Source organism: Antechinus flavipes, chromosome 2 (assembly GCF_016432865.1).
Source record: "Antechinus flavipes isolate AdamAnt ecotype Samford, QLD, Australia chromosome 2, AdamAnt_v2, whole genome shotgun sequence".
Taxonomy (NCBI): Eukaryota; Metazoa; Chordata; class Mammalia; order Dasyuromorphia; family Dasyuridae; genus Antechinus; species Antechinus flavipes.
Window position 1 is genome coordinate 397,457,801 of NC_067399.1, and position 18,729 is coordinate 397,476,529.

The window sequence follows — 18,729 nt, forward strand, 5'->3', positions numbered from 1 at the left end:
ACAATTAATGAGCAAAAAGCTTGATATAAACCTAAATCATCCTGATTCCAAGTCCAGTTTTTTAGCCATTGCATTACATTTCCTTTCAAAGTAAATAGTGATCCCTGATCAATGAAATAATCAATCATGATTCCAGAGGACTGATGAAGAATGTTAACATCTGTTAACAGAGGTCATAGACTAAACATGCAGAATGCAATACACATTTTTGGATGTAATCAATAAATTGGAATTTATTGTGTTTGACTATTCATTTTTGTTACAAGGGTTTTGGTTTTCTCTTGAGGGGTAAGGAGGGAAAGCATTGGAGGGGAAAATAAATACTTATTAGCTTTCAAAAATAAAATATAATTTTTAAAATATTTAAATGACCAGATAGGGGACTTGAAGTCAGGAAGGCTGGTTTCCTATCCTACCTATGATAGCTGTTAACTTAGGTATCATGGGTTGATCACCTAACCATTTTGAGCCTTTAGAATTCTTTGCCTGTAAAATGGGAATAAAGCCAGAAGTACCTAGTCTTTGGATTATGGTAATGTTTATAAAGAAAGTATGTAAACTGCCTTCTAAACTTTAACAAGCTATGTAAAATACCAGTTACCATTATCTGTGATCTTATTATATAATATAAACTCTTGGTAACTAAAGATCATTTCATTCATTGCACCTTATTGTACCAGTGCCTATCAGAGTAGTTGGCACGTAATATGCATTTCATAAATAATGGAGTAAGGGATTTTCACAAACCTATTTAGTGAGATTACCAGAGCCTTATAATGCTCTTCCTGATAATATAGTTATTTTCCCACTGCAGTTCTTCTCTAGGCTGTAAGTTCCATAAGGATAAGACTATGCATTTTTTTCATCTTCCCATTACCAACCTTAGCATATTTCAATTCATTTGAATCCATCAGTCATTATAAATGATCAAGCCTGAAACTTATTTGGGGAAAATGAGCATTTAACTACTAGTTTTACTCTTTAGAAGAAAGGAGTATTTGATGTATAATTTAGAGTTAATAGGAAAATTAATTCTACAATTCTACAGAATAAAAGTCTCTCCTCTCATTTTATGTTCTTTTCAAATATCCACTAAAGGGGGATTGTCACACAATCATAAAAATCCAAGCATGCCAAAAGAAAAATACAACCTAATCACAGCTGAAAAAGAATAATTTCCTATGGAAGATAAGCTAAAAATCCTGCAGAAAGAAATACGTACATTTCTCCCTGGTATATTTTATCTTATTACCCAGATAGGGGACTTGAAGTCAGGAATGCTGGTTTCCTATCCTACTTATGATATCTGTTAACTTAGGTATCATGGGTTAACCTCTTAACCATTCTGAGCCTTTAGAATTCTTCATCAGTAAAATGAGAATAAATTCAGAAATTTTGGGTTTTGCAACATTTTAAGGTGAGTCCAATCATGGAATCACAGAACTTTTAAACTGGAAAGCATTTTAAGTTCATCTGATCCTGAGATCTAGGAAGGGGAAAACACTTGCCCCACTATCTCCAAGGTAATTTGCCATAGAATTTTCAGACCATTTTTTATTTTAATGGAACTAATGAAAAGGAGCACAGAAGGATTCCTGTTATTGGGTACTAGCTTTCACAGAAGAAGACTTAGAAAGATGCAGTACTATGAAGGAGATTTATAAATTTTTTTCCCTTTGTATTGTCTCAATTAATACTTGTTGGATTGAAAGGAATTTAATTTGATTGAGCTTAAGTGAATTGGATTGGAATGAATTGGATTGGATTGAATTTATCTGAAATGTACTCTAAAACCACAACAGAATATACTGTTGAAACAAGACAGTTTCATCAATAAATTAGATCAAAAAAGAGAAGGAAATTTTCATATCTACATTTGAAAATTTTAGATAATAAAAACTTTGATCATATCATCAAAACTTTCTGAGAACATGCCAGCTAGAGGAAAGGGTGAAATTACATAAATATATCCTTCAGATATTGGAAGAAGAAGATTAAAAATAAGATATCTATATAATATTTCTATATGAAGTATAGAGGAAGTAAAATTAACTTTTTTTAAGTTTGGTTATTTTGAAATATTACTCACCATTGAATTTCCCAAATTGCCAAAAATCAAAGTTGGGAGTTATTACCAATTTTATTTAATTTTCAAATTGCAGGAGAAGCCAGTAACGGTGCCTTAATTATCAAAAGAAACAGCCCCTTCCTTCTCTCCTTGGCATGACCCATGTGAAAAATGATCAGGGCTGCACAATTAGACAGTGTTGATGAGAGAGGGAAAGAGGGAAAGAAAAGGAGAACACTGGGCATGCTGTGATTGCTCCAGAAAATAGAAATAATGCCTCTTTTCATCTGCAACATGATTATTTGACTTTCCAGTTTCATCCTGTATGAATAGAACTTTTTTATAACACCAAGATTATTTGGGTCACACTGTCAACTTAATATACAGCAGAAAGAAGGTAATGGGTTTTTCTTCTCTATCCTATAAATGACTCAGAAGTGAACACTTAACTGCTAGGTCTGCTTTAAGAGGCTGGGATGGCTGATGTGTAAATTAGAATTAATAGGAAAATTAAGTCTTTTGAATAAAAGATGCATTTAATAATCCCATTTGAGACATAATGCTTAAATCAGACTTTTCAGGATAATACTGCTATTATCCAAGAAGCTTGAATTCTATATAGCTGCTCATTATTTGGCTCTGAAGCAAGGATGTTATTACATTCTTATTTTGTAAAACCATAGAATCTCAGGGTTGGGAGAGTCACCCAAGGCCATTTAGTCTAACCCACACCTGAATGAGAATCCCCTCTACATCTTACTTAGAAGATGGTTATCCTCAGAAGATCTTGAGTGTGGGAGAAATGACTGCCTCTCAAGGCAGTTCATCCTACTTTTAGACAGATCTAATTATTAAGAAGTTTTTCCTTACCTTAAGGTAAGATATCTCTGTTAGTACCACCATTTGTTCCTACTTCTCTTTGGGGTCAAACAGATCAAGCCAAATTCTTCTTCCAACTGATAATTCTTCAGATTCTGGGGAAGAGGCAACATGCCCTCACAAAATTTTATCTTCTTTTGGCTTAAAGTTCCCAGAAATAGGCATCACATAGTAATTTGCACTTGAGCTGAATCTTGAAAGAAGCAAGAGAAGTTAGGTGAAGAGAAAGCACATGGTAGGCATGGAGGATAGCCTGGAAAAAAGCATGGAGAGTAGAGATTGAATGTCAGATACAAGGAATAGTTTGCAACTTAATATGGATGAAAGAAAACAATACACAATAACACTATAAAGGTAGGCTGGAGACAGATAATGAGAAATTCATATGCTACATAGATGAGTAAGATCCCATTCAGTTCTAAACTTTATAATATTGTGCCAGGCTGGCATTCAATGATTAATGGGAAATGGTTTGGACACCCAATATGCTTCATACTCAACTTTCTGATAAAATGCTTGTATTTTGATACTGTCTACTGCCTACAATACCGACATTAAGAAAAAAAGAAGAAAAATATAAGAGTTGGAAAATATCATTATAAAATATTCTAAAGCTGCCCAAAAAGACTATATTTAAACCCTGAAAAAAATAGCAAAAAGGCATTCAGCTCAAGAACTGAACAGAGCTAGTATCTAGTAAATTGATACTGAAAACTGTTGCATAGGAAGACAGATTAGAAAAACTATAAAGTCTTGTCCTGAAGAAAAAAAAGACTTAGGAGATATATTATTGCTATCTTCAGATATCTGAAAGCTTTGCCACTCAGAATATGACTTTTCTTATCTCTAGAGGGCAAAATCAGGAGTAATCAAGAAAATCAGATTTTAATGATTAGAAGAATGTCATGGTCAGATTTACAACTTAAAAAAAATCACACTGGCAGCTGTATGGAGGATGGATTGTAATAGGGGAAGGCAAGGCAAAAAGACCACTTAGGAGGCTTTTGCAATAGTGTAGGGCAAGAAGAGATAAAGGCCTAAATAAAGGTGGCAGCTCTGTAACTAGAATTAAGGGGCCAGATATAAGGAATAATGCAGAGGTAACATTGGATAGAAATTATGGAAAGACGAAGTGAGGGTTGAAGTAACGAAGAATCTTGCTAACAACTTAAGTGACAAAAAAAGTAGAATGGGTGACCTAATGAAGTAGTAAGATTTCTAATCACTAGAGATATTCAAGCAGGGGCAGGATAACCTCTTTTAGGATAATTTAGTGTAGGAGGTTCTTGTTCAAGCACACACTTAACTAGATCTCCCTGAGGTCTCTTCTAATCTAAGATTCCGAGATTTAAAGACAGTAAGAAAAACTAGAAAAGGGGATGGTTTTCCTAGGAAATATTCTAGTAAAGACTGGATAATCACTTGTTAAGAATATTATAGAGAGGAATCTTGTTGAACTTTGAGTTAGGACCAGACCTAAAACTCTATTACCTAATATCTAATTCTATAATAAATGCCTAATGTCAAATGAATAAGCAAATGGACGGATGGATGAATGAATGAATGAAGCACATCAATGACAAAACCTGGAGGCCTTTATGTTTATAATAAAAATATAATTAATAAGTTTAATAAGTAAGATGAAGAAACACCAAAAGAGTCATAAAATCAGTATTTCAAGAGATAGGAAGAAAACCATGTAAGAGAAATTTCCCAAAAATCAAATATTTGTTATACTTACTGAAGGAGGAGGTTATCTCTTCTAGATTTCAGTTTTGGCAGTTGAAACATACTACACCAAAACTGGGACACTGATACATTGTTGGTGGAATTGTGAATACATCCTGCCATTCTGGAGAGCAATTTGGAACTATGCTCAAAAAGTTATCAAACTGTGCACACCCTTTGATCCAGCAGTGTTACTATTGGGCTTATATCCCAAAGAGATCTTAAAGAAGGAAAGGGACCTGTATGTGCAAAAATATTTGTGGCAGGTCTCTTTGTAGTGGCAAGAAACTGGAAGCTCAGTGGTTGCCCATCAATTAGAGAATGTTATGGAATATTATTGTTCTATAAGAAATGACCAGCAGGATGATTTCAGAAAGGGCTGAAGAGACTTATATGAACTGATGCTGAATGAAATGAGCAGGACCCAGGAGATCATCATATATTTCAACAACGATACTGTATGATGATCAGTTCTGATAGATGTGACCCTCTTCAATAATGAGATGAATCAAATCAGTTCCAATATAGCAGTAATGAATTGAACCAGCTACACCCAGTGAAAGAACTCTGGGAAATGAGTGTGAACCACTACATAGTATTCCCAATCCCTGTTTTTGTCTGCCTGTATTTTTGATTTCCTTCACAGGTTAATTGTACTTTATTTCAAAATCAGATTCTTCTTGTACAGCAAAATAACTGTATGGATATATATATATATATACACATTGTATTTAACATATACTTTAACATATTTAACATGTATTGGTCAACCTGCCATCTGGGGAAGTGAGTGGGGGAAAGGAGAGGAAAAATTGGAAGAAAAGGTTTTGCAATTGTCAATGCTGAAAAACTCCCCACGCATATATCTTGTAAATAAAAAGTTACAATTTAAAAAAATAAAAAAGAAAGAAACATACCACACCAGTCTATTGTGAGAATACATTATACTTGCTTTGGATTCCTGACAAGAACTACTTTATAGAGATCTAATACAATTATCTATAAATATGGAACAATAATATTAGAACTCTATACCAGGCAATCTCACTTATCTGTAATTAGTACAAACTTAAATATGCTTTTTAAGCCTTTGTGACTGTTTAAGAATGCAAAATAGTCATTATATTTCTGAATAAAATCTGACTACATAACATATGAGAAGTGGGTTTTTTATGTATTCCCAAATAGGTCAATATGTGACTAGTTTAGAGAATAAATTATACTTTTACTCAACATCTTTTTGTCTCTTGTTTTTTCATTCTAGAGATTCCTGGTACCATCAAATCCTTTATATACATATCTAAGTAGAAAAACATAGACCCCCCCATCAATTATAATTTGTAATTTCTGTAATTCTCATTAGTGCTTTGGTAACTTTCAGATCCAATTACTGGAAAAGAAGAAATGACACAGCTAAGGAAGGATGAATAAATAACCAGGCAGCAGAGACAGCAAACTCAGTCTCCAGGGAGAGGAAATTCTTTAAATTACATAATTAATTAAGAAGAATTCTGTCCTCAGAAGAAAGGTTCATCTAGCTCTTTGGGACTAGATGGCTGATGCCTTTTGATGTGAATAATTTTAGAAAATGGAAATTGTGACTATGATTACACTGTAAAACATCTAAATAAAAGCAGAAACATTCAATATTCTAGATATTTTAAAATACCTTACACTATATTTCCATTTGCTTTTGGGTGCAGCAAGTGATTATTGGTACTATAAATTAATGAATGGACAGAATATATGCCTGGAAATCAGGAGTCTCAATTTTAAATCCCAGTTCTGCTATAAACTTTGTATGCATACATTGGGCAAATTATTTTCTTCTGTAGATCTCAGTTTCCTCCTCTGTAAAATTAGGGGAATGGACTAGCTCATTGGTTCTCAAAGTCTGGTGACTCATATGGTATGTCCAAGACCTTTTTGTGTGTTCTATAAGGTCAAAACAATTTTCATAATTATATTAAGACATTTTATTTCTAATGTGGCAAATACCAGTAGATACAATATACATAAACAAAAGTTTTTTTGGGACCTCAATCATTTTTAACAATGAAAAGGAATCCTTGACAAAAAGTTTCAGACCACTGAACTAGATGAACTCTAATGTCCCTTCCAAATCTTAATTTCTATGAATCTGCATTGTCAACCCAGGCAGTGCATAAATTTAGGATTAAAAATATAGGATTTCTTTTTAAGATTTTGATTCATAAATTTCCTGGAATTGTCTGACTGACTCTTATGAATAAAGAGGGTGTACTTTATATCACTTTTAGTTTTAATTTAAAACAACAACTAAGTCATTGAAATAATTTGTTTTGATTGTTTACCATATATATTAGATTATTGCACACAGACATTACATCACACTCTTGCTCCTTTCCTCTTTGTGGAGCTGATGTGTCTAGAAAGTTTATGGCAAGTAAACAGATCATTTCATACAATAATTTGTTGTTGTTAGTTGTTTAGTCATGTCTAACTCTTCATGATCCCATGGACATGTCCATGCTGTCCATGTCATTTTCTTGGCAAAGATATTGAAATGGTTAACCATTTCCTTCTCCAGTGGGTTAAGAAAAACAGAGTTTAGGGGACTTGTTCAGAAATCGCTAAGCTAGAAAATATCTGAGACCAGATTTGAATTTAGGTTTTCCTGACAACAGGCCCAGGGTTCTATACACTGAGCTATCTAGTTGTTTCTATCATATTATATTACACAAATCCTATATAGCAAAGCTTCTTAAACTATAGGCCAAATCTCATTATGGGGTTGTAACTGAATGTAGGAATGGTGAAAAATTTGGCAACAGTAAAAGATATCAAATATTCTGCCAAAATATAATTCTTTATATAAAAATAAACAAGCACATTCATTTCATTAGTATACAAATTTGCTTTCATCATTATAAATGGTAAAAATTATATGTATATCAAAGAATTGTTTTAAAATAAATCTCCTTATGACTTATTATCAGTAAATGTTTGATTTGTATACCTATTTTATATGCCTATATATTGGGATTGCATAAAAATATCTTGAGCACAAAGAGATCATGAGTGGAAAAATTGCAAGAAACCTTGATCTATACAATCTTCTATCATCTAATCTATGGTTCTCCATAGATTTCTTGAATTCCTATTGTTATTTTCACCTAAGAGGGAGTTAAATGTAATGAATAATTATCTGGCCTTAGCATCAGGAAGACCTAAATTTTAGTCCTATTTCTGACACATATTGACTGTGTATTCTTGTGCAAGCCACTTAACACTCAATGCCCCGTTGGCTAAAGACTATATTTATTTTCATTTGTAAAAGAAGTATCTTCATTTAAAGTTCCCTATACTATTAGTTCTCAAAGTATGGTCAAAGGAGACCCTTTAAGGGATCCACAAGGTCAAAACTATTTTCATCATAATTCTAAGGCATGTTTTGTCTATTAAGATAGTCTTCTTTTTCAATCTGATGTGATGATAGATTTTTTAAAATATCCTTTAGTCAAAATAACATATTGCAACATCTTGAATGAAGAAAGAGACATTAAAATCCAGCTATCTATTATTAAGCTAAGTAGGAAAGATTTACAAAAATCTGTAAAATAAGGCCACTCTTCTGATTAATATTTTTGTTTTGAATAATTATCATTATTTTTCATAAAATATATTGTTTGCATTAAGATGTAATGGATTTATTTCTAAATGAACCAGTAAAGAAATATTTAAAAGATTATCCATTTTTATTTCCAATATGATAAATATCCCCTAGTGGGGAAACTAGGTGGTACAGTGGATAGACTGTCAGGCTTGGGGGTCAGGAAAACTTATCTTTCTGAGTTCAAATCTGACTTCAGACATTTACTAGCTGTATGATCCTGGGCAAATCAATTAACCTTGTTTATCTCAGTTTCCTCATCTGTAAAATTAGGTGGAGAAGGAAATGGGAAATGGCAAACTACTGCAGTTTATTTGTCCCCCCCCCAAAAAAAAAACCTTAAACTGGATCATGAAGTATCAGATATAATTTAAACAACAACAAAATATCTATCTATCTAGTTATATATATAATCTATATTGTTTCAAAAGCTCTTGGGTGATCTCAATAATTTTTAAGAGTATAAAAGGGTTGGGGCAGCTAGGTGGCACAGTGGATAGAGCACCAGCCCTGAAGTTAGGAGGACCTGAATTTAAATCTGACCTCGGACATTTAACACTTCCTAACTGTGTGACGCTCTGACAAGTCACTTAATCCCAAGTGCCTCAACAAAAAGAAAAAAAAAAGTGTACAAAGGGTCTAGACACTAAAAAGTCTGAAAACTATTGTCCTGTGACAGTGAAATGCCAGGAGTGGTGTGAAATACTTTTTCATCTGTTTTATTTAGTTAAATAAGCAGAATCTTTGTTTATTCTAATAGGAGTTGGAAGAAAAACAGCCTTATTATAAAAATAAAGAAGTTGGTCTATAAAATCCTTTCCAGCTCTGACATTTTGTTGTTTTAATTATGTTCCCAGACTCAGCAAAGGTATAAGCCAGCAAATTTATAGAGGGAGTTTATTTCTTATTGTTGTTGTTGTTGTTGTTCCGCCACATCTAACCCTTTGTGACCTCATTTTGGTTTTTTTGGGCAAAAATACTGAAATAGTTTACCATTTCCTTCTCTAGCTCATTTTACAGATGAGGAAACTAAGGCAAATAGGGTTAAGTAACTTTCCCAGAATCACACAACTAGTAAGTGTCAAAGGTCAGATTTGAACTCAGGAAGATGTCTTCCTAACACCAAGCCCAGTTCTATTCATTGTGCCAACTAATGCTTAATCAGCTCTAACTTTGACAATTATTATATGTTCAATTAAATCAAAGAAGCACTTACTTATTAAGCATAAGTACTTACTATGATTGAAATGCTATGAATGCAAAGACAAAAACAAAAATGTCCCCAAGAAGCTTGAGTTCAATGGGGAGATCTAATATGTACAAAAAGAGGTATTGCTTAAAGAAAATTGAGGAGCAAGAAAATATTAGTGAAGGAGTGAGTCAGGAAGGCTTCACAAGTAAGCTGAAAGCTGACTCTTGAAGATTCTGGGATTCTAGGAGGCAAGAGAGTGACAAAAACAGATGGAGAGAGAAACACATGCAGAGAAAGAGAGAGAGACAAAGATGGAGACAGAGAAACAGAGTCAGAGAGAAGCAACACAGACACAGAAAGACACAGAGAGAGACAAAGAAACAGAGGAGACAGAAGGAGAGAGAGACAGAGAGACAGAGACAGAGAGACAGAGACAGAGACAGACAGAGAGACAGAGAGAGAAACAGAGAGAGAGAGAAAGAGACAGAGTCAGAGACAGAGAGAGACACAGATACAGACACAGACATAGACACAGAGAGACAGAGACAGACAGAACAAACAGAAAGACAAACAGAGAGGCAGAAAGAGAGAGACACAGACACAGACACAGAGAGACAGAGACAGACAGAACAAACAGAGACAGAGGGGACAGAGAGAGACAGAAACAGAGAGAGATATAAATACACAAAGAGACACCCAGAGAGAGAGATACCAAAATGAGAGACAGAGACAGAAAGAAAGAGAGACAGAGACAGAGATGGACAGAGACAGAGACAGAGACAGAGAGACAGAGACAGAGACAGACAGAAAAAAAGCACATTTCAAGAATGGAGGATGATTTGTAAAACTATATCTAGTCAGAGATGTAGTAACAAGTTCAAAAAACTGCTAGTATTCCAATTTGCCTAAAATATGGGTTACAGGTATGAGAGCAGCATGAAACAAAGCTAAAAAGAGATGAAATCCACACTGTGAAAATGTGTGCCATATTGATGGACCTTCTCTTTGAAAAGAATGATATGGTAAAAGCATTGCCTTTAGAGAAGTGTTTTGGCAGCTTGAATGGGGGAGGGAGAAATTGGATAAAGGAGAAACTGGAAACAGGGAGACCAGTTAGTAGAGTGTTACATTTGACCAGATGAAAGGTGGAGACTTTTAATTAAGATGATAGTTTTATGAAGAGAAAGTGGATGGATACAAAGAATGTTCTGGAGGTTGTATCCTGATGGGTTATGTGGTGAGGGAAAGGTAAATTTCAAAGATAACTGCAAGATTATGAAACTAGGGAACTGGGAGGATATTAAGGCTCTCAACAGAAGAGATAGAGGATCTGTAGGAAGATAATCAGTTCCATTTGAGATCTTTATGAAGCATCAAGAAAGAAATGCCCATCAAGAAATTGACTACAGAATTGGCATCCAGTAAGTATAATAAGCTTGGATTTAAAATTTTGAAAGTCATCTTTGCAGAGATGATATTTAAAATTATGGGAGCAAGGAGGGGAAAATGTTTGTAGCAACTCTTTTTTTGTGGTAGCAAAGAACTGGAAAGTGTTGAGGAGTGGCTGAATAAGTTATGGTATATGAAAGTAATGGAATATTATTGTTCTATAAAAAAATGATAAACAAGCTGATTTTAGAAAGACCTGGAAAGATTTACAAGAACTGATTCTGAGTGAAACAAGTAGAATCAGAAATACAGAGTATACAGAAACAGCAAGACTGTGCAGTGATCAACTATGAAATACCTGGTTCTTTTCAGCAGTTCAGTGATCAAAGGCAATCCCAATAGACTTAGATAGAAAACACCATCTGCATGCAGAGAGAGAAGTATGGAGAATTTATGTAAATCAATGCCAAGTTCACTTTTTTCCTTTTTCTTTTGTTTTTTTTTCCTCTTGTGATTTTTCCCTTTTGTTTTGATTTTTCTCCCCCAACATGATTCATAAAGAAATGTGAATTTTAAAAATTAATGTACATGTATAATCAGAAAAATAAAGAAAACTATCAAAAAAAGAAAATATGGGAGCAGTTGAGATCACTAAAAGGGGAAAAAGAAGGGAGAAGGAAAATATACATTTATTAAGCAACTACCATTTGCTATGTACTTTACAAATGTTATTTTCTTTGATCTTCACAAAAACTGTGGAAAGTAGGTGCTACTATTGTACCAATTTAATATTATCAAAGCTAGGATGGACAGAGGTGAAGTGACTTATGACTTGCCCAGGGTAACACAGCTAGTAAGTGTATGAGGCTGATTTGAACTGATGCCAGGTTACTAACTGCAAAGAGAATAAAGATATGGAGAAGAATCCAGTTCAGTCTTGGAGAACATTTATGCTAAGAGAACAAGAAATGGATAATAATGCCACAAAGGAGAATGAGAAGCAATCAGAAAAGTAGGAGGAATGTCAAGAGAAAACAATGTCATAGAAACCAGAGGAGGAAAATGTATTCAGGAAGAAAAGGAGATGATTAACATTATCAAAAGTCTCAGAGAGATTGAGAAGGTAAAGACTGAGAAATGAGGAGAAGATGGTCATTATTATATAAAACTGGCTGCATACTTTGGGACTTCTCTGATTGACTTCTCTATCATGCTCTGGAGTCAGATAGTTTCATTTTTTCCCTTTCTGCTTCCATTAGTATATAGCTACTTGAGGGCAAAGACTTTCTTTATTTGTGTTTATATCCATAGTGGGTAGCACACCCATCTGGCACACAATGAGCACTTGGTAAATGTTTATTGACTTTAAACAATTATTTCTAGTATCATAAGTCTAGAATTAGCAGGGAACCATAGAGATCGCTGAGTCCAACCCCCTCCTTTTACAGAGGGAAAAAGAAGCGCTTTGACCAAGCTCGCACAGTTTTAGGTGTCGGGATTACAGAGGTTAATTGGCGGGATTTGAATGCAGATGATCTGAACTCAGAGCCAGTGCTTTTTTCCTATTCTGCCATTCAGCTTCCCAGTGAGTGTGACCCTCCAATTCAGGCTCTGGAGTCTAATAGCAGGAGATTGTGGGCTGCAGTCTAGGCCAGCTCGGGTTTGAATTGATTCCCACAACCAGCTTTCTGCAAAACTTGTATTCACAATGAGGGGCGCGTTTTCGCCGTGTCCCCAGGACTTGAACGGCCATAGAGAATCCCTAACGCCCAACTATCTCCAGCTCGGACCCTTTCCAACCAAGCGTTTGCAGTCAGATGCTTTAGATGTTAGCGAAGGCCTGTCCTCTCTCACCCACCACCTAATTCTCCAGGCGGGGCGAGTTAGAGATAGCCTACTAACTGCCCTGCTTTGCGCTGTACTTGTTACTCAGGGAAAATCCTCATTATGCTATCTCGTTACATCAAAGTGTGCTTTTCATGGCCGGGGAGTAAAAGGGCCGTGGCCAATTCGATCCTCTGAGGCTATTCCAACCCCACCGCAGCCCAGTCACATCCCGAAGCCTTGTTTTTACAGATATCACCAAAGCGCTTCTCTTACTTTCCTCCTTCCCTGCAGCATCCCCACTCCCGGTGGCGACCAACCTCAAACTTCTTTTTGTTTCTTTGACTGGTTTATTTCACCGGCATCACAAGTAGAGAAAGGGAGGTCCCACTTCTGCCTCTCGCCAAGTGAACTAAGGGCAAGTGGGGGCTGGAAGTCTCTTGGTCGCTCCCCTCTTTTGTCTTTCCTCCCATGGCAGCGCCAGCCTAGGGACTCCCTAGCCGGGAAACTTAATTCACTCTCCCTTGCTCTCTGTTCCCTCCCCCATTAGACCCAGCCCTCCCGAGAGAGAGGGAGAGCGAGAGCAAAGCAGCTCGCAACTGCTGTTTGTCTGCAGCCACAGCTTCAGGTAGTCGCCTCTTCTCCCCTGGAGCCACTAGCTCCGCGTTCGCTACTCAGTCTCCCCAGCTTCTTGCTAACAAGGTAGGTAGTTAATCTGGGACTCTATAATTTCTAAGCCTCCTCTACGCTGGTTCTTCGACCTAGGGTTGGGCAATCACACTGCTTGTTTAAAGGGCTGAGGGAGTTCTTTAGGGGGATAGAAATGGAGGTGGGAATGGGGAATGGGGTGTGAGGAATTTAGGAGAAGCTTCTGCCTGTATTATGAAGGGAGATTTTTAAGAGGAGGCCAAAGATAAAAGGCAATAACTTAAAGATCTGCCATCCACTTCACTGCACCTTTTTGCCCTAGTGCTACCTAACAAGTGAAAGGTTTTCCTTCCTCTTTTGTTACCATCATCTGGGCTTCTCAACAAAGATTAAAACCGGCTTTGGATAGTTCTGAAGCTCACCCCAATGGGAGTTTTCTTACCCCAGTGGGATTATTAAGTAAATACAGTAGCAATAAAAATCTTTTGTACAAGTGCTTGAGAACTTTTTTTTTTGGGGGGGGGGCTCCCTACACTGATTTGCACAGAGGTCTCAGAACAGAAGTATATTTTTCTGAAAACATAGCATTCTGATAATTTGACCTATTTTTCATTCATTGCCTGCTGGACACTCACAACTTGGAACTGCACACTTGTTGCCAACCTATCAAGCTATCTGTTGGTTTGGAATATTAAGAATCAAATGATAGAAAATCAGAGCATTCGAAATCAATGATCTAAGTTAAAATGGGATTTGAAAAAGAAAAGCATAGCTAAAAAAGAAAGGTGAGCTCAGTGTCACAAACCTAATCTCTTTTACTCTTCCTTTGTGCTAGATACTTGGAATGGTTGGGAGATTGCAGCTGGCATTTTTAGGTGCAGAAGGTCCTATCATATAATATTAGGAGATGGCAATTGTATTTTGTTTAGAATTTTTGCTTTTGGAATGTGTGTTGAGGGTTATTGAAAAGAGAATAAAAGATAGAAATGTGAAGAGAAGAAGACTATGTGACTGGCAGCTACCATATACAGAAGTATATATCAAAATTCTCTTTGTTCAGGGAGGTTGGCTGGATCAGGAATTCTGTACTCTAAGGGAAATGATATGTGTTTGTATTATTAAACTGAGAAAATGGAGGAAATCCCAAATTAGCAATGTAGAAGTGTTATTTAAACAATCTAATAAGAGGACATTATAGTTTATAAACAACTTTTTTATTGGTTAATGAGAAAGATTTTAAGCCAATACCTTAAGTAACATCTTCCTATAACCACCTATCTACATCTTTCTCTCCCCATAAAATGAAAAACAAAACAAAACAAAACAAAACAAAACCTCTGACACCAGAGTGAATAAATAATTATTGAAAATATTTAAAAGTTTGGAAATTGTGGTTTAAAAAAAAGAGAGAGATTTCCAATGTGAGTATGTGTGTGCATATGTATATGTGTATGTCAGTGTTCTCTCCAGATTTCTATCTTTTACACTCATGTAAATGACAATCCTTCTATCACTTGATAGGTATTCTTCATGCTATAGTTGCTATTGGTGAAAAATGCATCACTCTGTGATGAGAACTTGAACTTTCCTAGGCATCATATAAGCATCTTTCCAGTCTGTCTTTGAGCCCTCCCAGTTTGGTGGAAGCTGCTAGAGTAAATATTTTTTTGCCATAAACAATAAGGTCAACTTCTTAGTGAAAGTATGGAGTTATGTGGCTTCAGATTCAATTGGAGATGCCATCTTTGTGGCTGACAATAATTATTTCTGGAGTATGACTATAGATGATAAAAAGAAGGTAAGAATAAAAAATTAACTTTTACATAGCAGCTTAATATTTGCAAAAGCCCTTACACATATTATCTCACTTGATCCACATGATTATATGAAATAAATGCTATAATTATCCCCATTTTACAGATGAGAAACTGAGACTGAGAAGTCAAGTCTGACTTGGCCCTGATCACACAGCTAGTAAGTGCCTAAGGGAGGATTTGAACTTGGGTCCTTCTGACTGCACATCCAGCACTCTACAATTATACTACTTGCCTCAAAAAATAGAGAGGTGAAGAGTAGCAAACTAACTTGCAGTGGTGCCAAATTCAACAAATCACTGTAATCCATATTTTGACTTAGAAAACCATGACTTAGCATTATGTTATATTGCATTTTTTCATTAATTCTGCCAAATACTTCTCATAAACATTTTAATCTGTTTTGGGCTGCATCTAAGAATTTTGCTGGCCACAGCTCAGGACATGAGTTTGACACTTCTGATGAAAAGCATTTTTCAACTGGAAATCACTTTTTGTAAAAGCAAAATTAAAAGAGCAAAGTTTGGAAGACTAATAACACTGATTTCTGATGATTAAGCCTCCCCTTGGCAGCTGATCCTTTGCATAGTGAATACTTGTTTTCTTTCTTATCTTATTTGTGTTTCTTAACACTACCAACATCACATTGTTTTAATTATATCCTCTTTATATGTATCAGAATTGTCCACATTCTAAAAACTAAATTACCCTCTCCTTTTTTTCTCTTTCTTTCTTTCTTTCTTTTTTGCTACTTGAAATATTTTGGGTACTTGTTTTTGTTTTGTTTTGTTTTGTTTTTAACCTCATTAAATGTTTTTCTCAAAATTTTACTTTTGTGTTCAGCATAGCAACCAGTAACCATTTTTTCCTTCCCCCTTTTCTGTGAAATTACATGGATTCTTTCTAATTTCCTTTTCTTTTTACTGATTCCATCTACTAATTCCTTTTGAGAAGCATTTTGCCAGCACTTATGGTAGATTTAGTTTGAAAAGTAGTATTTCCTGAATGATTTCTGCTTGCTGAATGAACTTGTTACTTTCATTTTTCTAGTACAAAAATGATTTTATCTTCTAACCTTAATTTTAAGAGGTTCTCAGAAAGTTTCAAATTTCTTTCAAATCAGTCTTCTTTGGTCCAGATGCTCCAGGGAGTCTTTCTTTCATTCTATCTCAAGTTTTTATCCTTATGAGGTAAACTCCCAATTCTTTTTAACAACAAAATAACAAGTAGGATAAATGGTATATAAGAAGCATTGGCATTGGCATTAGAGATCATCTAACTACTTCTTTTTACAAATTAGAAAATGACAATCTGAGAGAGGAATTGAATTGTCAAAATAGATCAAACCTAGAACTCCTGGTTCCTTATACCAAAGCTTCTTAAATTGTGGGTTGTGATCCCATATGACATATTATAACTGAATGTAGGGGATGCAAAATTATGACTTACTATCAATAAATATTTGATTTGGATACCTATTTTATATACCCATATACCTGGGGTCATGTAAAAAATTCTGGGTCAAAAAGGATTGAAAGTGGAAAAAGTTTAAAAAGTCCTGTTAGATACCACTACACTGACTTCTCTTAAATAACTTATTAATTAAATTACATAATTTAATATTATTAATCAGGGGTTCAAAGAAAAAAAAGAAAACAAGTCCATGCCTTCAAAGAGCTTGGAGAGAAAGGGGTTAACAACATTAAAACAGGCAAATAAATGCAATATGAGACAGAAGAAACCCCTGAATAACTAAGGGATGAGGAAATTTTTCTAAAAGATGGTACCAGAGAGGAACCTTGAAGGAAGCTAATGATTCTCATTATGGTTTATCCAAATGACTCTTGCTTTGATAATATTTTGTGGTTTATTGTTTTCCTACACTAGTCCTGTGAGATTAATATTGCAAATGTATTATTACCAATTTACTTACAAGAAAGCAGAGGCTCAGAAGAATGAAGATTTGATCAAGTTATACAAATATGTCAACCCCAAGTCTCAGGAACTCTCAACTACCAATACATTGGGCCCTTCTTTCCACCTCTGATTTTTGACACAGATATTTTTTTAAATCATTTGACATTTATACAAAATAGGCATATCACAAATATATTTGTGGAAAATTTTAATATCCTTCTTGAAATTTCAAATGGAGTATTAGTTCTCACTCAGACTTTTTTGAATCCTATCTATAGAACTCTATGTAGTTTCAAACACCTGAAGCAACCACTTCCAAAGACAGAGTCCTAACCAGAGCCAGTGAGTAACAAAACATAGACCCTCAAATGAACTGTGTAGTTCATGATGTGAAAATAACATGTGAAAATGGAGAATTAATACAATTTTAGTATGAAGGATAGAATCTTAGAGTTGAAAAGATCCTAAAGCCTAAACCTTCTCTTCCCCACTCTTTAGCCAGTATCTAAGCAGCTATTTTCCACACCTTTTCTATAGGAATGTATGTAACAAAAAACAACAAGCAATTGTATAGAACTTTAAGGTTAACTAAGTGATTTATAAAGATTATCTCATTTATTGTCACAGCAACACTGACAGAAAGATGATATTATAATCCTCATCACACATTTGAGGAAAATGAGTTTAAATGATTTTCCAAGAGTTCCATAGCTAGTAAGTGACTAAGTTAGATTTGAACTAAGACCTTCCTGACGCCAGTGTCACTCCTCTATCCATAGCACCATATACCTGGTCTAACTTAATTTCAATTTGCACCCTCTAGAACCAGGACCAAAATGGCCCAGGTTAATTATGGCTCTGATTAAGAAAAATATCATTTTTCTTTCCTCGGGCTTTTAAGAGATGTTTTTTACCCTTTGTTGATATGCTGTCACATAAGTAGTTTTTGAAAGTTTCTCTGAAAATTATTTACTATCAAAGGAAATGACCTTGTAAAGGTAGAGCTTAGATCATTCTGTGAGTCACAATCTAAAAACATTGCCTAGAGATCCCCAGAATAGTCCAAAGCACAATTTCTTTCTTTTTCTTTACAGGATGTCCAACTTGAAACATCCATACATCATTTAGAGAGAAAAGGGGTGCTTTTGCCAGATCCTTTTGCACATTTCACATCAGGATAATGTAACTGAAGAATCCACTTTTGAGGAGATTTCATCATGGGAGCAAACACCTCCAGCAAGCCTCCAGTGTTTGATGAAAATGAAGATGGTAAGGTCTTGTGCTATGGTTTCAAAAATACTTTTTTAAGTTAGACTAAAACCATCTCAATGTTGGTTTGGGGTTTGAAAACTGTATTTCATGTGAATTCCCTAGGGCCATTTGTAGTTTTTAAGAGGGACATAAATCTGGTTTTTCATTTTTAGAAGGTGATATGAATTTTTCAAAATTATGTGAATTCTGTTAGGGAATGGTTTGACTTTATATATGTCATTTGTTTTTTCTTTAGTGATTAAAACTGCTTATTACAAGGTTTCTGAAGATAATTGGCTAGACAACTTTTGTCATATTTGTTATTGCATTAATAAATTAATTAGGGTTTTTTAAGGGGTAACATGTT

General features: G+C 35.0%; 1 protein-coding gene across 1 annotated transcript in view; it reads left to right on the top strand.

The window, feature by feature from the left end:
- The first annotated feature begins 12,938 nt into the window (after window positions 1–12,938).
- STK32A (serine/threonine kinase 32A) overlaps window positions 12,939–18,729 on the top strand; it is a 140,462-nt gene continuing 134,671 nt past the window's right edge. Inside the window, exons 1-2 of the mRNA XM_051978675.1 lie at window positions 12,939–13,434; window positions 18,206–18,380. Coding sequence (XP_051834635.1) covers window positions 18,329–18,380 — 52 coding nt within the window. The 5' untranslated portion in view covers window positions 12,939–13,434; window positions 18,206–18,328. The remainder of the gene's footprint in view (window positions 13,435–18,205; window positions 18,381–18,729) is intronic.